Here is a 20,316-nt window from a genome sequence, read left to right as displayed (position 1 = left end):
GCGCTTTTTTGCCTCCCCCCGCGTGTGCCTCAGGCTCAGGGCCTCAGTTTCCCCATCGGGACAACGGAGAAGGTAACGGGCCGTCCGGGAGGCTAAGGGCGCGAAGCCACCTCCGCCCGGAGACTAAGCTTCTGCACGCCTCCGTCTCCAGAGTCCTCTGAAGGCCCCCCCACTCCCCATCTCCGCCTGCGCTCCGCCCCTCGGAATTCCCGGCTCCGCAGGGGGGCGGGTCTGGCCGGGAGAAGGGGCGGGGGAAATGGGCTAGAAAGTTTGCAGCAACTTTTCTTGAGCAAGTCTCTTGAACGGAGGCGAGTGGCCAGCGCAGGCGCAGTGGTAGGAGGATGGCCGCGCGCGCGCAGCGGGCCCAGCCCCCTTCTTCCCGGCGAGCGGGTGGCACAGCTGGACCACAGCTGGACAGGGGGCGGTGTCTCCTGGTGGCTCGCTAGCCATCTCCTATTGGCCCGATGCCGAGATCACGCCTCCCGGCGTCCCCACCCCCACCCCAGCCCTGATTCGTCAGCTCTGCGGCCCGCTAGCTTCCCGCCAGGCCATTGGCCGCCTCAACTCGCCTTCCGATTGGCCCCCTGAGCAGCCGCCTTCCCACAACGCAAAGAGAGCGGACACCCTGGAGTTCCCAGCTTCGGGCAGACGGGAGGGCCTTTTATTCGCGAGGATCGGGGGTGGGGTCCTAGGTGGGGAGAGACAATAAATACTGAGGAATGTCGGGGTCTCAGTGCATCCAAAACGTGGATTAGGGCGCTGGGGTCCTGGAGCCTGTCAGCGGGTCGGAGGACAGGTCAATAAATACCCAAACTGCCGAGGCGGGCGGAGCCTGCAGTAACTCCGAGGGCAGCTCACGTGAGGAGGGCGCGGGAGTCCCCGAAAAAGCGGGGCTGGCAAAAGCAGAAGGTTCCCGAGAGAGCGGGCGGGCGGAGCTCGCACTAGACGTTCGCCGCGGGAAGAGGACGTTCCCGGGATAGCGGGGCCTCATGCAGAAGGATTTGTGGTCTGCGAGCCGATGGGGGCGGGGTAGGGGCAGTGGAGAGGTGGGGAGGGTGATAAACTGATGGCCGAGCCCTGGCCCTGCTGCCTTCTCTAGATGGCAGTTTGCCCGTCCATGTCGGGGTCTCAGCCAGGCCGCAGGAAGAAAGTGGTCTGCGATTCCCCCCGGCAGCAGCTGCAGCATTCCCGGTTACAAGCCTTCCGGGAGCGCCTTGCTCCGACCGCGGGCCCGGCTCCTCCCTCCCCGGCCGCCAGGGGGCGGGCCCGGATCATAGGGCTGGAGTTGTGGTGGAGACCCACGCTTGGAGCGTTGTGAACGCCGAGACGGTGGGAGCGGCTTCTGGGCGATGGCCCAGGTCACCCAACCCTACGGCTTGGGTTCTAGGGTTCAGGAGGCGAAGGCGGCTCCTGGGTGGCGCCAGACCGGGGCGAGATGTTCGGCGTAGGCCACCAACCCAGTGCGGCCCAAGGTGGCGGCAGCAGCCAGAGCAACGGCGAACAGGAGCAGGGAACGCGCCTCCGATAGGTCAGGCTTAGGGACCTGCGGACAAGAGGGCGGGATCAGGCCCCCGGGACACGGCACACCAATTGGTTCCTGGGACTCGCCACGCCTACTCCCATAGGTGGGTCCGCCAGCCTCTCTGCACTCCGCCCCGCCCCCGCGGGCAGCTGCGGTTGGTCCGCTGGCAAGCCTCGAGTCTTGTCGGAACTCGCCACTGGAGGCTTCCTAGCGGCCTTGCTGATTGGCTGCCCGGGCATCCTCCCTCCCCGCGGCGGGCCCCGCGCGACAGAGGCGCAGCTAAGCAGAGGCGGCCTGGGGGTACGTGGAGCGAGGAGGGGGCGCGGCGGCGGGCGGGCGTGAGCAGCCGGACGTACCCTGGCAGGGAGCAGCAGGTGGCGGCGGTGCATGGGGCCTGGCCCCACCAGCGGGCATTGGCCCAGAGCCACGGCCGGGGGGCCATCTAGCTGGAGAGAGAAGGGACAGGTGACCCGATCGGAGCCCAGCCCGGCCCGGCCGCCCTCAGCAGGGGGCGAGAGACAGCGGAGGGAGTCGGGGAAGGAATCGAGGGAGAGCCTAGACGGAATGTGGTTAGAGGCCTGGACCGAGGGGTATCTGATAGACGTGGGGCTGAATGGAGGGTGTTTGCTCTCTGGAACCCCCAAGAGTTAGGGTGATCCCTGAATCTGGGCGGGGAGACGGGGCGGGGTCTGCAGAGGGACTAAAAGGCTTGATACAAGGGAAAAAGAGGGGTCTTACATGGGAAGGTAGATCCGTGGCCCGGGGACTGGGGACCCCCGTGACAGCTGGAAGGAGAAGAGAGAGGCATAGGGCGCGTGGAGGGACGGAAGAGGGCGGTGGCGCGGCGTGCCCCAGCCTGGGCCCCTCGCCCGCCCCCAGGTGTCCACACACGCCGCGGCCCACCTCCCCCCGTCGCCCTCGGGAAAGGGGCCGCATGAGGGACTCGCCTGCATCTCCCCGGGCCTGCAGCAGCTCCATCTGCTCCTGCAGCTGCCGGACGTGCGCCTCCAGGTCTCGGTTCCGGGCCTCGGCCTCACGGAGCTGACTGCGGAGAGCAGAAGACCGTGAGCCCTCCCGGGCCCAGGCGAGACGGGCTGCAGACGGCAAGGACGGGCCCGGGCGCCCCGACTCCGACCTGGCAAAGTTCTGGTTAGCTGTGCGGATGGCCTCCAGCTCCCGGCTCAGGCTCTGCCGAGTAAGCACCTCCTCCTCCAGGGCCTCCTGGAGCTCCCGGAGCGTCATCCGGGCCTCCTGGGCCTCCGCCGAGGCTGGAATGGCTTCCGGAATCGCCGCTTCAGCCTGCGGGCGGGACTGCGCTTAGGACTGCTCCTGGCTCCTGCCGCACCCAAGACCTGCGCCCAGGTTCTAGGCTGGGGACGCCCCCCTTCTTGTCCTCTAGATCTCTGGGAATCCTCCCAGCTCGTGCAGTGACCCAGGTCTCCTCCTTCCCTAACTAACCCCAGCTCGTGTCCTGGTCTCCTGCCTTTGGTCTGGGCTCTTCCACCTGGGAACCAAAGGGCTGTTCCTACAACCCACACCCAGTTTGACCACATCCCTCTCCTCCTCTCCAGCCCCTCAGCGCCCTCGGGAAGGCCTGCCTCCCTGTTTGGTTGGTTTCCTGTTGGCCTCAGTCTCCCCTCCCCTCATTCTCCAGGGCCCGCCTCCTGGAATCAGTAAGTCAGCCTGACCACCCTCCTTTACTTTTCCAAAATAAACCTGTTGCGTTGAAGTTCTGTCTGTTGACCAGTAGGTACTTTTCTTCCCAGGGATGGTCCGCCTTGTTCTCCTCCTCCTCTTGGGCTTGCCCCTCTCCAGAGTCCCTCCTCCCAAGCACAATGGCCTGTTTTCATTTTTTCATAGGGATCATTTCTGACTGAAGTAATTGTGTCTCTACTATGTTTTCTGTCCCCTTCTGTCAACTGAGCTCCCAGAGAGCTTAGCACTCCACAGCACACAAGACCCCGGAAGCCCTTGCATTTCTCTCCCCTTCATGCCTGACCTTCTTCTCCAAAGACTCACTGTTTCCGCCGGTGGGGGCACGGTGGGCTCCGGGCTGGCTGCTTGCACAGGTGGCTCAGGCAATGGCTCGGCCTCCAGTTCCATGGCTGTGGGGTCTGGGGCCTCCTCATCCCTGGGGAGAGGAGCAGGGCAAGGGTAGGGAGAGCTGGGCTCCCTCGAGAGGTTGCCCGTCCCTTGCCTTTAGAGCCAGGACTCCCTCTCCTGTGGTCATGGGAGAGCCAGACTCTGAAGACCCCCTAGTGTGAGGAGGGGAAGGGCAGAGAAAAGGGAACTCTCCCAGGTTGGTGTGACAGGTCCCCTTCTTGTTAGTAAAGGCCTGCCCTCTGCATGGCTTCATGGCCCTGGGAGCTGGCCTCTGCTTCTGGAAGATCCTGGGATCCAGACACCCATGCTCTGGGGCCTGCTTATGTCCTCCCTCTCCATGTGACCTTTGCAGATCCCTCTCCTTAGGATGTCAGGACAGTGAGGAGTGCCCCACCCGACTCTAGCCACCTCCAAAGATACAGTCTTTAGACTGGGTGTGGGATCCCAGGACTGTGATTCTGGTCATCAGCGCCCCCGCCATCACCAGCTGCTGGGACGGGGTCACACCCTCCCTGGGAATGTGAAATTGCCATAAAAGTAGATGTCCCCTCCAACCCAACACTCCCTCTCGTGGAAACTGGTCACAAGGGCCTGGTGAGCCTGGGCGAGCCTGACCCACTGCAGCTGTTCATCCAGCCTGGGTTACAACAGAGATGGACAGCTGGGTCCCACCCGCCCAGTGAGGAGCACACTGCTTGGTGGCTCCGGCTATTGTTCACTCATGGTAAGAAATGGCATTTGTGGGGTGCCTGGGTGGCTCAGTCGGTTAAGCCTCTGCCTTCCGCTCAGGTCATGGTCTCAGAGTTCTGGGTTTGAGCCCCATGGGCTCCCTGCTCAGTGGGAAGTCTCCTTGTTCCTCTCGCACTGCCCCCCTCATTTCTTGTGCTTGTGCACGCTCTCTCTCTCTCTCATAAATAAAATCTTTTTAAATTTTAAAAAATAATTTAAAGAAAAGGAAATGGCATTTGCGATACATTGTCCAGTAACAAAACAGGTGAGTCCACGTCATGTTCTCACAGTTGTCAAGTATGTGTGCACGCATATATGAGCTAGGGACCATCCCTGATGGTGGGCTTCCTGTTCATTGTCCGCATTTTCTAATTTACTTGTGACAAGCAAAGTACTGCTTGTATAATTAATGTATTTAAAAGGCTTTGTGGTTATAAGAGTGATTCAACAAGTTTGTATTCTTTTAAGAACAATTTAGAAATTCTAAACTTATTTTCTAAGATTCTGGCCGATGGGGTCCCATGACTATACTAGAAATCTGAAAGTGGGGGCGCCTGGGTGGCTCTGGGGCGCCTGGGTGGCTCAGTGGGTTACGCCTCTGCCTTTGGCTCAGGTCATGATCTCAGCGTCCTGGGATCGAGCCCCGCATCGGGATCTCTGCTCAGCAGGGAGCCTGCTTCCCCCTCTCTCTCTGCCTGCCTCTCTGCCTGCTTGTGATCTCTCTGTCAAATAAATAAATAAATCTTAAAAAAAGAAAGAAAGAAATCTGAAAGTGGCAGGTTGGAAGATTCCGGAAAGGCCGAGTCTGGCTCTGAGGTTTTAAAACTGAATCTAAAATTTCACAGTACTTATGGTCTGAGATTTTAAGGTCCTACATCTCTGGAATCCTAATAGTCTGTGGTGCAAAGGCAGGAAAGTTCCAAGATTAATTCTGCAATATGACTGGCGCCCCTCCTGGGCCCCTGGAGGCTGGTACCTGCAGCCTACACACAGGCTGCCCTGGGGCCACACCTACCTGAGGGCCATGCAGGAGTAGGAGTAACCCACAAAGGGCAGGTGGACCCCCAGTGGCATGCCTTCCCGCATGTCCGACAGCGTCTCCTATACAAGAGAAACAGATGTAGGTGACCTGTGCTCCTCGGGGCTGGTCCCTGGGCCCTTCCCAGTCTGTGCTTAAATACCTGCTCCCACTATCTCAAGTGGCCCCTCCCTCATCTTCTTTCATTGTATCCTGCAGTTCCCCTTGGGGCTGTAATTACATACTTCTCCTGGGCTGTAAGTGGATGAGGGCAAGAGGCCAGGGGCTGGAGCTGGCTTGGTCCCTGTGTGTCCCCAGCAGCACCTGGCACAAGGGCACCCAGGCTGAACATGCGCTCAGGACAGCTTGTGTCACAGTTGAGACAGAGGTGGCCTAAAAGAGATTCCTTCACACCACTATGCTTTCCTGCCTCTCACTTAATCCTCCAGGCCTCAGCTCAAATAGCACCTCCTCCAGGAAGCCCTCCAAGATTTTCCATGCTGGGTCAAGCGCCCCACCCCGTCCTCCCAGTCTCATCCCCAAACTCTCTGTGGAGTCGTTGTCTGGGGACCAGTCTGTGTTCCCCCACTGGATTGTGAATGCAGGTCACTGCTGGATTCCCAGCACTGGGGGGGGGGGGGGGCGGGCACATAACGCACATGCTCTGGAGGAGGAATGATTTCAAGACCCCAGGAGATGGGTACTATTCTCAGCCCAACTTTGTGGATGAGGGGTTGGGGGGGGTGGGATACCCTCTGCCCAGCAGTGGTCGCAGGTACCTACCCCGCCCCCGCTCACCATGGCAGTGAGCCCGTCTTCCACCACATCGAAGTTGCACGTGTCAGTGGCACCCTCAAAATCCGGCGTAAAAGGGGGCACGCTGTCTCGGAGACCGTCCCAGTCAAGGCCAAAGAAAAAAGGATGATTCTGGAAATCACCTGCTCCGTCCCGGCCCAGCCGCATCTCAGGGGGACACAGCAGCTGCTGGATGAGGTCTCGAGCCTCCTCAGGGACCCCCCCATCGGCCAGTGGTAGAGACAGGTGCTCCTGCCCGAGGGAGAGGGAGGACGGAGATGTCAGCCGGGCAGGATGTGTGAGGGAGACCAGGGCTTGCTCTGGCCGGGCTCACCTTGTAGTGCACTATCTTGCCGTAGGTCTCAGCCGTGGAGTCGGCGTAGAAGGGCGTCTGCCCGTAGAACATCTCATAGGCGAACACTCCCAGCGCCCACCAGTCACATTCGGGCCCGTAGCTGCCCATCCCGGGCCCGCCGCCCACCGCCTGCAGGATCTCGGGGGACAAGTAGTCCGGCGTGCCCACAGCCACCAGAGACCGCACCTGCGGCAAAAGGTGCAGAGCTGGGCTCGGACCCGCCCCTCCGGGCTCTGGCCCCGCCCCTCTCAACCACGCCCCGAAGGCGTAGTCCTCCCCTCGAGTGTGCTAACCCCAACCCACTCACAAATTTAGGCGCGGGTGCCCTCCTCCTCTTTCCCCCTGCAAATCTGGTCGTGCCCCCACCCTAACTCTACCTGTGCGCCTCAGCCCCGTCGCCACACTGCACTTTCGGTCCCCCCATCTGACCCCACTCCTCTTTGGTGGCCCGAGTTGCCCGAAGCGGCGCACCGCGTCGCTCACCGTTCCGTCCGCCTGCAACTTGAGGCAGGAGCCGAAGTCGGCCAAACGGATGTGACCGCAGCGGTCCAGTAGGATGTTGTCGGGTTTGATGTCTCTGCGCAAACGGAAGAGGAAAGTGGAATAAGTGAGCCTCCTTCCATTCATCTCACCAGGCTCCACCCCTCCAGGCAGCAAGGCCTCAGGTCCCCACCCTCTTAGGGAACATGCTCTCCAATTGCGGCCCCCCTTAGTGGATTCTGAAATCTGAACCCCACTCCTCTGGCCCTGTCCCCAGTGGCCCCCACCAGTGTGATCCCTCTTCAGGCCTCGCCCCCTCTGGGCTCCAACCTTGGCGGTACCCTGCTCCCTGCCTGGGTACAACTTTTGCTTTCCTTCTCCAGGCCCCCGCCTCAGTCCCCGCCCCTCAGCCCCCGCTGCGCCCACCTGTGTACGTAGCCCAGCCGGTGTACCGAGTCTATGGCCATGACAATCTCTGCCAGGTAGAAGCGCGCCATTTCTGCCGGGATCCGCTCCCCAAACTTGCTCAGCAGCGTTAGCAGGTCCCCGCCCACGTAGTACTCCATGACCAGGTACTGGCAGGGGTCGCGACATGGGGTGGGGGGGGTAGTCAGTCACACCCTTCGTCCCTGACTGCTGATAGCCCGGGACAAAGGTCTTTGTCCTCAAAGGCCCCATCCCTGGGCAGAGGCCCTGTAGTCCCAGCCCAAGGAGAGCTCGAGAGATCTCCCAGGCCAAGCCAGAGACACTTCTCCCCAAAACCAAAGAGAGAAGGGAAAAGAGAGCCCAGAGAGCTCCCAGTGCCCAAAGTACACAGCCTAAATACCCTGCCCAGGGTATTTAGATAGAATGTAGAGAGCTATCGCAGTCCAGGTGAAAGATCCCACCCCGCCCGCGACGGTGGCATCTTTACAGGGTCCTCTGGAATCAGCCTGGGAAAAGAGCGGTGAGGGACATCTCCCATCCCGGGAAAAGAAGACCAATTCCTACCACACCCAGAGACGCTGCTGCCATTTCGAGGCAGCTCCCCAAGCCTAGAACTTCTCCCTGACCCCGCGACGTTCACTGACAGCCTCGGGGTCAGAGTCCGTCTCCCAGTCCCGGGTCTGGGGCTCACCAAGTAGTTCTCATCCTGGAAGGCAAAGTGCAGCTCTGTGATCCAGCGCCGGTCTCCGTTCACCAACACATCCCTCTCTTCGCGGAAGCACGACACCTGCGGGGCCCCCCCGAGGTACTGAAGCGGCCGGGGGCCGGAGCATGGGTGGGTAACCCTAGCGCCCTGCACCTCCGGCCCCAGCCCTCACCTCGCCCCTCTTCAGCATGTCCCATTTATTCATGATCTTCATGGCATACACCTGGCCCGTCTGCTTCATCTTCACCACCGCCACCTGAAGGCCGAAAAGGGGTGACTGGGGGCGGAGGTGGCCGAGGAAACACGGGGGCTGGCCCAGATTGGACTCCACCCCTAATACGCTCTTGGCACCGCCTCACTATTAACGCCACGCCCAGCACCCTCAAGCCCCGCCCCCCGCCCGACTGGTGCAGGCTTTCCCAACTCAGTCATTCATCAATTTCTAAGGTCCCGCCCCAAACCCCTGGGTCCCGCCCACTGCACGAAAAGTCGCGTCCCCTGTTCTGGCTAGCTGCAGCCGCCGCTCAAGGCTCACCTCGCTGAACGCCCCGCGTCCGATCACCTTCAGAATCTCGAAGTCATCCCTCTGCAGTCGGGCCTCCTTAAGCCTCGCCGCGATGGGCTCCACTGGGGGGCAGGGGGAGGTGAGAACCGAGGGTAGCTGGGGGGTAGCTGGGACTGACACTAGAGATAGGAGGAAGTCCCACCCTCTGCCTCTCAGTCTCCCCTCGCCCAACGCCAAACCCCCCCGCTCCACACACCCCCCCCCCCCGTCTCTGTCCCACGGTCTCCTCTGTCCCTTGTTCTCTCCTCTTCTCTCTCTCCTAGGACTGTCAGTCTCCCAAAGGCTTCCCCACAAAAACCTTTTGAGAAGTTCTGGGGACCCCTGAACTCCCCTCCTACAGAAAAAAAGGTGGGATGCTTGAGGAATCCCTTTTAAAGAAGGGCACTGAGCCAGAGGGCTCTAGTGGGTGCAGGTGGAGAGCGCAGGCTCTGGGAAAGGGAGGCTCTGGAGAACAGGTGATGTGAGGCCCCTTCCTTACCCCCCACCCCAAGCTTCGGGCCTCACCCGTCCTCCTGCTGAGAGTGGGAATGCCTGCCAGGCCCACCCCAGGCTTCTCAGTCCATCTCAGATCCTGTCCTGGAATGCTCAGTTTAGTGCAGCACCTCCAGGTTTAGATGCTGTTGGCTTTGGACCACACTTTGGGAAACACTGGATTTGGGGATGGGGCTCCCAGAGGGAACAGGAGAGGAAGACAAAGCCAGCGTGGATCCGGATTCCAGGTTCTAGTGTACTCGCTGCTCTGTCCTCAACTCGGGGAAGAAGGCTTCTTTCAGTCAGTCACCCCTCATTTATGGGTGGAGAGGTCAGGGCTCAGATGCAGGAAGAGTCTGGCCAAGGCCCTACAGCTAGGAATGTTAAAGAGGGCAGGTAGGGAGGGGAAGGGCCTGGCGGAGGGAATGCAGAGGCACAGGGAGAGGGAGGCCCGGGAAGTGGAGGACGCTGGGGACTTGGGAGGCAACACAGAGAGAGGGATGGGTTCAAGTGAGAGTAAGGGGAGATAGAGTGGGCTAAGGCAGCGAGAGACGGAACCCCACGAGTTTCGGGGAGAGCGGGCCGGCAGGGAAGAACCAGCCAGGGCCCAGGACAGGGGAGGGAGGAGAGAGCCAAGACGTTGAGCCCTTTTAAGGCAGCAGGAACCCAGGTCCCCTCCCCCGCCCCAGCGGCCTGGCAGGGGAGGGGCCGCAGAAAACTGCTCAGGCCACAAAAGGAGTGCTCCCTACAGGAGAGCCAGACCCCTGCCCCCCAGCTCAGGGCTCAGTTTACCCAGCTAGCCTAACTTCCCACTCTGCAAAATCAGGGCCCAGAGAGTTATTAAGGGCCTGGGGAGGTGGGGAGAAAGTTCTCCCAGGGGCTGAGTGGTCTGGCCTTCGGTCTCCACCTTCGTATCTGTGAAATGGGAGGGACAGGAGCGAGGCCTGGGTCAGAAAGAGATGAACACGAGAAATGGAGGAGAGGGGGAGGCAGAGAGACAGAAACCAGTGACCAATGACCCAGCGACCAAGCGCAAGCCACTGAGGGACAAGCCATTGCAGGGACGGAGTGGCAGGATGTCAGGGAGAGAGAAAACCGAGAAAGAGTCGGAGTGCTGGGGTGGAGGAGGGGCAGAGGCAGACAGGGCCAGAGGCTGAGGTGGAAGCATTTGCCTTCCAGACTGGTTTCCGGGGGAAGACCTGGCCAGAAGGGACTTTGTGCAAGAGCTGGAAGGTCAGAAGTCATGAAAAGAGGCACCTGGGGAGCTGGAGAGGAGTCAAGGCTGCCCCAGGCAGACTAGATGGACCAGGGCTGGGAAGGTGGGGGGTGGCCAGACCCTAGAAAATGGGAGCACCCAGGAGAACCCTAAATTGTTCCCCTGGCATCCAGGGGGTGGTGCCTGTCTGCAGAGCTGGTTCTCCCCCAGGGCCTGAGTCACCGCACCCTCCCAGGGCCTGGGCACCTGTTGCAGCAGCTGGAGAGGCTGGCGCCGAACACCTGCCCACTGGCTGCGCCCCTGGCAGCTGCCCCATGTTGTCCCTTCTGCCTGCCCCTGTGCTCTGGGAGACCAGGATGGAGCGCCATGGGGCCCATTTTGGTGTGTGGGTGGGTGGTCGCAGGACACGGGGCTCCCAGCAGGTCCCTAGGCCTAGACCTTGGGGAGGGGGTACAGTAGGACCACGGGAAGCTGTGCCCAGTCCAGCCTACCACGGATCCTGGGTCACAGCTCTGGAGCCATGCCTGTGCTACCCTCTGCTGAGCCCGGCCTGCCCTGCCAGGGTGGCTCAGGGATAGGGGCATGGCACCCTAGGACCCAGGACCAAGTTTCGGGCTCCTGAGTGGGAGGCTCTCCCACATCTACCGTGCCCCCAATTCTCCCCATCTCCAGCCTCTGCCCTGCCCTCCCCACTCCCCAATCCGGGGCACGCATGCAGGCAGTCACTCACCCCACTGCAAGAAGTCGGCCACATACTTGTCCTGGGCCAGGTCGGAGGCCCCCAGCTCCTGGTGGACGCCCAGGAGAAGGTCGAGCAGGGGCTCCAGCCCCAGGAAGCCAGGGTCCAGCACCAGCTGCTGGAGCCGGCTCAGCCGCACCTCGGCTGACATGTTGGGCAGGCAGCACCATGGCCCCTCCCCGGGCCAGGGGCTCGGGGTCCTCCCGTCACGGAACCCGGCAGCCCCTGTCCAGACCTCGGGGCTCTGGCTGCATGTCTGCCTGTCCCTGGCTGTCCCCTGGGCCTCTCTGGCCACTTCTCTCTCTGCTGAGGCCTCCTCCCCTTCTCCCCACCCCTCAGTCCGGCCCCCTCCCGCCTCCAGGCCTTAACCCCTCCTTAACCCCATCCAGAGCCAGGCCCCCCAACTCCCTCCCACCAGGGCCCCACAGGACGAGTCAGTGTGAGATGGGGGGATGGAGAATCCCAACTCTCACACCACGCCTGCCCCCCAAAAAGGCAGAGCCCAGAAGGAGCTACAGGTGTGGCAGAGGCCAAAGATGAGCCCTCCTCCCATCGCGAGGGGGCCAACTGAGGCTCAGAATGATCGGGTAACACCCCTCTCAAACTCTGGAATTGGGGTGGGGGAGAAAGGGGGGAGGACTGGAGGGGGGGCAGGCGGCCAGGGCAGCTTCGAGGGTGACTCAGCCAGGGATTCAGACTTTGGGACAGTTTAAATTTAGCCGTCAGGGCCTCTGCTTTACACTGACTGTTTTTGTTTTTGTTGTTGTTTGGCAGGAGGTGGGGAAGGGGTGGTGAGAGAATTGGGAAGGGAGGCCCTCAGGAGCCAGGACCAGGGGTGACCCACTGGCCAAAACATGGGGGAGGCAAAGGAGCCCCCAGAATAGCTCCCTGGACCCTGGCCGCACAGCCACATTCCTGCCCAGGCCAGGATTAGAAACAGAAACATTTCGGGGGGTGGAGGGCAGAGCGGGAAGACACCCCTCCCTGCAGCTCCGGAGAGCCAGCCAGGAGGGATTTTCGTTGTTCCCGGCAGGGGCGGACAGTGCTCCCGCTCCTGGAGGAAACCATGGTCTCCAGCTGGCGCCTGCGAGCCAGGAATCCTGAGGCAGCAGGAGGCCAAGACTTGGGACACACTCTGAGCACCTCAGGAGCTACCTGGGGGACCCATCCGGGCAGCCCTCCCTCCATATCTGATCTGGATAGTTCAAGCACTTTCAGACTGGGAAGGGGGCCCTGGCGGCCCTTTCTCCTCCAGAGTTTGGGGGCCCGGGGCTCAGGGCTGGAGAGCTGGCAGGCAGAGGGGCCCCTCCGCTGTGGGCCCTGAGTCCCTCCTCAGGCCTTCAGCTCCTCCTGCGGTGAGAGCAGGGAGGGGACCGGGTCAGGGAGAGGCAGGGCCTAACTCTTCCTTTGGTGGAAGTAGCTGGATTCTAGGACTGCAGCAAAAGCACACACACACTCCCTCCACACCTCCCGGAAGGGAACAGAGACGCTGTGAAAACAGGGAACTTTAGTATAAATAAGAGGTCCTGGGGGACAGGGAGGGCCCCGGAGGGGCTTCCATAATTTAACACTCTTCAAAAGCACGAACAACAGCAAGGGCAGGGTGGAGGCCAGGGGAGGGGTGGGCCACCCCGGCCCTGCCCCCAGGACGAGGGGCACACCGCAGAGCTTGTGGGCAGGGAGTCTCTCCCCCAGGAGCAACCAGTCACATGCTGGGGACAGGGATGAGGCGAACACTGATGTTTCAGAGGAAGGGGTCATTGTACTTGGCAGTGGGTGGGGACAAGGCTGAGGCCGCACGGGCCACTACATCCCCCCAAGTGTCTGGGCCGGTCTGGGGGACCCTCTGCCCCTCAAATCTGTGCAGGGCAAGGGACGGGAGCAGTCCATCTGTCATGGTTAGTCTTGTTAATACGTTGATCCGTGAGGTCAGCGGGAGGGATATGGCTAGGAGGCAGGGAGCGTGGGGGCAGGGAACCCCAACATCCGTGGCTTCACACCACTGTGCCGCTCGGGGAGTTGCCTGGTTGGGAGGAGATGCCCTGGGGAAGAGGACAGAGGAGACAGGAGGGTTAGAGGCTGCCTGGGGCTCCCACCTGTCCCGTGGGGAGGAAACCTGCCTGGAATCCCCCATGGCAGCTGCCACCCTGGCCCTGCCCTTCAGTCCACCCAAGAGCCCCCCAGACAGAGGCCGCTGCTCTAGGTCCCAGCCCCGCTAGCATCCCAGCCCTGCAGGCGGCACTCTTGGACCATAATTAAAGCCCTCTGGTGGTCCTGAGCACAGAGAGGGGGGTAGGGGTGGAGAGGATGGGGGGAACTCCGGGGTCCTTTCTGACTGGGGAGGTGAGAGGGAGAGAACTCAGGGGCAATCCTACCTCTACCACTGACTTGCTGGGTGACCTGGGCCAACTTCCTTCCCCTGTCTGGGCCTCCGCCTCCTCGTCTGTGAACTAGGGAGATAGAGGGGTCTCTTTCAGGACTCTTCAGAGTCCCCAAATCCCAAAGACCCTGCCTCTGAGACTGTTAGGATGATCTAAGGATTCAAGACCCTGTGATTCTAAAACCACTCCCTCCCTGGGCCTTAGACCTAGCATCCCAGGCACACAAGCCCAAACCCCATGGAGCTGAGCCCTCTAAAGACAAGAGCTCCAAAGACGGAAGGGGCTACGTCCATGCTCCCTGCACTGGGATATTCCCCACCTGGCCCTTCCTGAACCCCACAGCTATGCCAGCAGTTGGACCCTTCCACCTCCCACCCGCCTTCAAGAGCAGCAACTTGCCCAAGGTCGCACAGGGAGCAGCCCCAGAACCCAAGCTGGGAATTCCAAAAGCTGGGACTCTAGAGGTGGGCTTGGATCCAGAGTCTGAGATGAGATCCAGGCCAGAAGGCGGGCCCACAGGCTCAGTGTTGCCCACAGAATTTGACCCGCATTATTCAAAGGGTTTCACAACTCACAAATCCTTACGCCCCTTAGAAACCCAGATTTGGCTTCGAGTGACAAGTGATAAGGTCTGGGTATGCTGGGCCCACTGGCTGCCCTTCAGCTAGCTGGCCACGGTTCTCAGCACTCCCAGCTGTCTCTTCCCAACCCTCTCTCTCTCTCTGCTGCCACAGAAAGTTCTAGAAGCCCGGTACTCTTAAGATCTGAGAAGTCTTGCTCTGGGATGCTAAGATTTCCCTGGCTTCCCCTCATCCCACAGGACTAAAGGCTATGACTGGGACAAACCCTCCTGCCGACGCTCGCCTCTCCCTGGGCCCTGGGGAGGCTGCTGTGGGGCCACTCACCGCCTTGCCCGGCCGGGCCCAGGTACAGATGAGGCCCTCCTGGCAGGCGGTGATGATGCAGTCCTCCAGGAAGAGGAGGACTGTGAGCCGCTCCTGGGCGATCTTCTTGCACACCAGGGGCTCGAGCAGGGGCACCTCGTGGATGCGCGGGCACAGCGCAGTGCCCAGCACCTTGGCTGGGTCCAGCCGGCTGCGGGGAGCAGGGCCGCTAGGCTTGTCCCCGCCGCTGCCCCCGCCCCCGCCACCTCCGCCCCCCCGGCTGATGTTGCCCAGGCTGTGGTAGCGCTTGTGCTCTTTCTCTGACCCCCGGTCCCGCCGCTCCTGCAGCGTGAGCGTGGCAAAGCGGCCGATGCTGAACGGTGTGCCCGGCTCAGTTGTGGCACCCGGGCCGCCGGCCTTGCCGCTGCCTGCTGGGTGCGGGAGGCTGTTGGAGCGGGACAGGGAGCGGGGCAGGGGGCCAGGGCCGGGGCCAGGCTCGCCGCCCCGGGAGCTGCTGGCAGCGGGGGGTGTGGTGCCAGGCGTGCTAGGGAGGGTGCGGGTGCGGGCCAGGGGCGGGTGGGGGTAAAGCACGTCTTCAGTGAGGTCCCACAGGCAGAACTGCGTGTCCTGGCCGGCTGAGCCGAAGCGGTAGGTGATGGGGCCGGCTTTGGGCAGTGGGGAGAGGGGGGCTCCCCCGCCGGAGCCTGTGCCCCCGGCATCAGGCTGCTCCTCTTCCTCCTCCTCCTCCTCCTCTCCACTCCGCTCCCCGTCACCGCTGGCTGCGGCGGCCTCCTCGGCCCTCGTGGTGTAGGGGTCAAAGGCCACAGCGTTGACCCAGGACTTGTGGCCGTGGCCCCGGGCCACCACACGGCCCTCGGTGAAGGACCACACGGTGACCAGGTCATCTTCACCACCCGTCACGACGTAGCGGCCATCGGGGCTCCAGCACACACACAGCAGGCCCCCAAAGTAGCTCTTCATGAGCCCGCGCAGGAGCATAGAGTCGAAGTGGAAGACGCGCAGGCAGCCATCCTGGCTGACGCAGGCCAGGTGCCGGCCGTCGGGCGAGAAGGCGAACTCATTGAGGGGCCCCTCACCCACAGCCCACTTGGCCAGCGGGTTGCGGGGCGCCTTGCTCTTGGCGGCGTAGACGGCGAAGCCCTCGCCCTGCTTCAGCAGGCTGTACTGGGGCGGGGCCGAGGCGCACGGGTGGCTGACGTTGTACAGGTACAGGTGGCCACTGGCATGCGAGGCCAGGAACAGGCTCTCGGACTCAGGCAGCCACTTCAGGTAGGTCACCTTTGTCTTGTCGATCAGCCGCTGCCGGGACAGATGTGGGGGGCTGGGGGAGGTGGTCCGTTCCTGGCCAACCTCCTCCCCAAGCCAGTTCCTCGAACGGCCCTCGGACGCGGCCCTGACCTTCTTGGACAGGGCTTCCCCACACTGAGGGTAAGGGCCGGACAGCAGGCCACAGGGACGCAAAGGAAGAAGGGCGGCCTGTGAGGCAGCCCCGGGGAGCTCCATGGAGCCTTGGTGTCCCATCTCTGGCAAGGGGACAGTCCTGCCTTTCAGAGAACTCTCCTCACCTGTCTAACCCTCACCTATCTTTACTGCCTCAGGTTTCACAAGAGAACGATTCATAGAACATCTATGTGGTTCACTACTCTAACCCCAGAGCATAGACCTGTGCACACAACAAGTGCCTGGAAACGATTTCCTCGACACACGAGGGAAAGCCCTGTCCGGCCAGCTGCACATGCGCCTCTGTTCCTTTCCCCCTCGCAACTCAGAACCAATCCTTTGCTGATACCCAGAACCTGCCCTCCTCTCCCAACGAACCCCACAGCATGGCAGCCCTTCTCAAGCAGGGTTCCAAAGAGAACTGAGCCTTGAAGCCCCTTGGCACCCACTGAACACAATGAATTAAATTCTTCCCCAGGCATCTCAGTTGCTTCTTGTTCTTGGGGAGAAGCTGGAAAAGAATCACATCATCTCTGTGTTCTCTGGCTGAGATGATGAGAAATGCTCTGAAAGCTGAAGTCTTTACCATGAGCTTCCAGCCCCTCCAGGGGCTGATGCCTCCCAGTTATTTCTTGGGACCCATCTCCCACACTCCCCCTCAGAAACTGCTCTGGCCACACAGTCCTTCTGCTGTCCTGCTTCTAGGATTTTGTCCTAGCTGTTCCCTTTACTCAGAATGTCCTCCCCTGATAACTTGCTTGCCTCCTTCAGGTCTTTATTTCAATGTCACCCCCGCTCAGTGACGCCTTCCCAGACCAGCCTACTTAATTTAAACCTCACCACACACTCCGCATCCCCCTTCCCTGCTGGATTCTTCTCTGTGGCACTCACCACCTTCTGACACGCAGCATACTTATTTGATAACTGTCTGCTCCCCGAGCTAGATGATGAAGGCTCCACAAAGGGATGGCCCTCTGTCTGTTCTGCTAAGATGTGAGATCCCTGGTGCTTAGAACGCCTGGCACAGACCAAATGCTCAATCCGTATTTTGAGAATGGACGAGCTGGTGAATTTTTATTCCATCCATTGTTACCTCACTCCCTTCTGCCATTCACGCACTCTGTGTATGTGGAACTTCCTCCAAACAGAGAGAAAAAGCCAGAGGACAAGAGCAGCTTCCGCCCATGGATAAGGTCGTTCCTTGGCATGTCCTCTGGCACCAGGTCTAGCCAGACTAAGCCATTTCCACATCCGATTCCGATTTTGTAATAATGTTCCCATTGAGGCAGGGACGAGAATCCCATTTTGCAGAGAAGTAAAAGTGAGGCTCAGGAGGGAGAGTCACCTCCCCAAAACCATACAGTGACTCAGAGGCGCACCAGTGATCTAAATCCGATGGTCACAGGCCCAGAATGTGAAGATCAAGAGCTCTGGCTTCAAACAAGTCCCAACCAGGGACTAGCCTCGGTTGTCTCCCTTGCAACATGGGCACCACAATCCCTAACCCATGAAGGAAAATGCAAGGAGCAAAGTGTTCGGCACAGGGCTAACAACAGAGGCCCCGAGCATGGGAGGCGCAGCTATCTTTATGAGCTAATACCCTACTAGCTACTGTCTGAGACCCCAGCCATATATCCGTCAGTCCGTCCCCTCTCTCTCCTGCCTCCTGCCCCTCTCAGGCCTCCACTGCTCCCCAGGCAGCTGCAGTCTCACGGCAATGGTGTGCGGGTGGTGAGTGGGAGAGGGGAGCCATTCTAAGCCCCGGGGGCCCATAATCACCTCTTCATTGAATAGCTTGCTGGTGTCCTTCTTGATGAGATCCAGGTACTGCACCTGGCCGGCGGAGAACCCCACCAGCAGGGAGATGGTCTCTGTGGCAGCAGTGAACTGGTTGAAGTCATGGCAGGTGGGCTGGGTGCCCTTGTAGATCCGCTTGTCAATCGGCTTGTTGAGGTCAATGGACTGAGCAGTGGGAGAAAAGGAGTTAATAGCTCCTACCACTGAGAGGAAGGAAGAGGGTGTTGAGGTTGGGGGAAACCACTAAAAGGAAGGAGGGTTAAATCCCGAAGGGAAGTGGGTAGGTGGATGGGGGAGTGGGCAACCACAGACAGGAAGGAGGACCCAATCACAGACCCAGTAAAGAAAAATCAGAGAGGAAGGTGCCCCCCTTCACCCCACATGAGGCCACAGTGCCTCCCCCCAAAGTTGGACTCCCTAACTTTAGGGACACCCCTGTCTGCAGTATCAAGGCTTGGGGTCCCCACAGTCCCTGAGCTCCAATTTCTTTCCAGTCCTAGCCCACAGACTCAGGAACTCCCTCTGGATCTTGGCACCTCAATATTCCAAGCTCCTCCAAACGCAGGGTTATGCAAATCCCCAGGACTCTAACACCCAACATCCCAGAATTCTCTTTACTTTGGAGTCCCTAAATTTCAGGACCCCCATCATAGTTCATGGATACATTAAACCTCTTGGTCCCCCACATTTTTGGTGCTTCACCACCTCTGGGCTCTCAGGGTCTCCATCACTTTTGGGCACCACCATAACCTTCAAGGGTCTCATCCCCTCTGGGACCTACATCGCTCTAGAAATACCCATCACACCTGAGGATGTCCCCTTTGGGCTCTTATCACCTCCAGCTCCCCATCAACTCAGAGATTCTCATTCCTTCCAGGTCCCTCATGATCCCCAGAACCCCAGTGTTCCTTAAGACTTCATATGCCTGCGGGATCTCTATCACCTCTAAGTGCCCCATCAATTCCACAATCATCCTCACCTCTGGGCTCTCCGAGTCTCAAGATCCCCTTCACCCCCCACACCACCTCCAGACTTGCAACACCCCGGGGGTTCTCCATCACTTGCAAGCCTGCATCACCTAGGGATTCTCCACCACGGGCAGATTCCCTACCACCCAGAACCACGGAGGGTTCCATGGCATCTCGGAATCTCCCCAAAATACCACTCCAGAACTCCCAAGCATAACCTGGGGATCCCGCATGCCCTCAAGATTCTCCATCATCTCTAGGAGGGCCAGCACCCCAGAGGCCCTCCCAGACCCCCCCCCCTTTTAGAATTCTGCATTACTTCTGGGCACCCTTCCCCCTATCGAGGATGCCCATCTCAGAACTCCAAATTCATTCGGGGACCCTTCTATCACTTCTGGATCACCTCAGGGGGTCCCTATCCTCTCTGCCAGCACCGAGGCCACAACGATGCAGGCCGCTCACCCGTTGGCTCCCGCGGCGGCAGCAGCCCGGATAGAAATACAGCTCGCGGCCCAAGTTGAAGCAGACCCGGTCTCCTCCGGCACCCAGCCCCGCGGGCGTGGCGGGCGGCTCCCCGGTCCCGGCGCCGTCGGGCTCCCCGAGGCGCACGAGGCTGAGGCGCACGGCGGGCAGCGCGGGCCCTGGTCCCGGGCCTGCAGGCGGCGGGGACGGCGCGGAGCCCGCGGCGCCGGGGCCGGAGGAGGAAGCAGGGCCGGGCGGGGGCTGCGGCGGCTGGGGCGGCGCCGGGGTCTGGGCGGAAGCCGGACCCGACCTGCGAGCGGCGCCATCGCCGGGGAGCAGCTTGTAGAAGCCCTCGCGGGTGCGGAACTGCGACTTGATTTCCGCACAGTCCCCCATGGCGGCGCCGGGGCCCGAGCCGCCCTCCGCGCCGCCCGCCGCCATCTTGGGCGCCCCCCCCACGCCGAGGCCCCGGCCCCGCCGCAGCCGGACCGCCGCCCGCCGCCGGGCCCCCTGCCGGAAGCCTCGGGCCCGCGCCGGAAGGGGTGGGGTGGTCACCCAGGCGACGCCTCTTCGATTGGCAACAGGGTCGGGAGGCGGGATGAGCTCCGACCGTCGCTCGGGTAACGATTCTGGGGCTGGAGGCGGGCCGACAGGCGGGCGTGGCCTCTGTGCCGGCGACCGACGTGTGGTTGGCTGAGGGCGCGGCCCAAAGGGAGATGGGCGGGGTCGTGGAAAAGCCCAAATCCCTAGCAACGGTGCCCTGGGAACGGTTTGCCTAGCAACGGAGGGACCCTCAAGAGAAGGCCTGGTTCATAACCATCACGTCACAGATGACCCCAGTGATTCCAGCGCCTCCTTAGACTCCCAACATACACTTTCCTGACCTCCAGTGTTTCCCACTGACGTCTTAAAATCCGTGACCGGCTATGGCATCTCCAGACACTCCTCCCCCATCCTTGATCATCCCCCAGATCCCGCAGATCTCCAGCGTCTCCATAGAATTCCAAGGACTTCATCCGACCCGCTACCGATTAACGTTAACCCTAAACATTTCCACATTTCCCACCAACCCTCAGTATGTATCTCCATAACTTCACTATCTTCAACAGTCTCACTTGGTCCTCCAACACCCTCTTATGATTCCAGAATTTCATTGATCCCCACAATGCCCACAGTGTCCCAATGATCCACTAGTAATCTAAAAGCTCTTGCTGATCCCAGGAGCCCCCGCTGATTGC

The 20,316-nt window shown here is 60.9% G+C and overlaps 2 protein-coding genes and 1 long non-coding RNA gene across 4 annotated transcripts; 1 reads left to right on the top strand and 2 right to left on the bottom strand.

The window, feature by feature from the left end:
- Positions 1-639: 639 nt before the first annotated feature.
- DMPK (DM1 protein kinase) lies at positions 640-11,456 on the bottom strand. The gene is given in 17 exon segments (XM_004767568.3): positions 640-1,543; positions 1,879-1,911; positions 1,914-1,949; positions 1,951-1,968; positions 2,261-2,307; positions 2,470-2,567; positions 2,658-2,821; positions 3,542-3,653; positions 5,370-5,455; positions 6,171-6,419; positions 6,502-6,708; positions 7,006-7,099; positions 7,429-7,577; positions 8,120-8,215; positions 8,307-8,390; positions 8,670-8,761; positions 11,117-11,456. Coding segments are annotated over 17 exon segments (1,878 nt in total). The 5' UTR covers positions 11,277-11,456; the 3' UTR covers positions 640-1,390.
- Positions 1,634-3,251, top strand: LOC123391185. Its single transcript, XR_006605828.1, has 2 exons — positions 1,634-1,822; positions 2,513-3,251. It is a non-coding gene; the product is annotated as an uncharacterized LOC123391185 (long non-coding RNA).
- A 1,161-nt stretch (positions 11,457-12,617) lies between the features above and the next one.
- DMWD (DM1 locus, WD repeat containing) lies at positions 12,618-19,588 on the bottom strand. 2 transcript variants are annotated; one of them, XM_004767796.2, is made up of 5 exons: positions 19,079-19,588; positions 17,631-17,813; positions 14,412-15,710; positions 13,501-13,575; positions 12,618-13,167 (listed from the first exon to the last, which is right to left on the bottom strand). In XM_004767796.2, exons 1-5 carry the CDS (start codon positions 19,517-19,519, stop codon positions 13,120-13,122), a joined length of 2,046 nt encoding a protein of 681 aa, XP_004767853.2. In that variant the 5' UTR covers positions 19,520-19,588; the 3' UTR covers positions 12,618-13,119. The 2 variants fall into 2 exon arrangements, with proteins under 2 accessions (XP_004767853.2, XP_044933080.1); XM_045077145.1 differs by lacking the exon at positions 13,501-13,575.
- Between the last annotated feature and the right edge of the window lie 728 nt (positions 19,589-20,316).

Source organism: Mustela putorius, unplaced genomic scaffold (genome assembly GCF_011764305.1).
Source record: "Mustela putorius furo isolate JIRA1106 unplaced genomic scaffold, ASM1176430v1.1 tig00000196_pilon_pilon_pilon, whole genome shotgun sequence".
Classification (NCBI taxonomy): Eukaryota; Metazoa; Chordata; class Mammalia; order Carnivora; family Mustelidae; genus Mustela; species Mustela putorius.
Note: the sequence above shows the minus strand (reverse complement) of the source record. Positions and strands in the feature narration are given on the sequence as shown.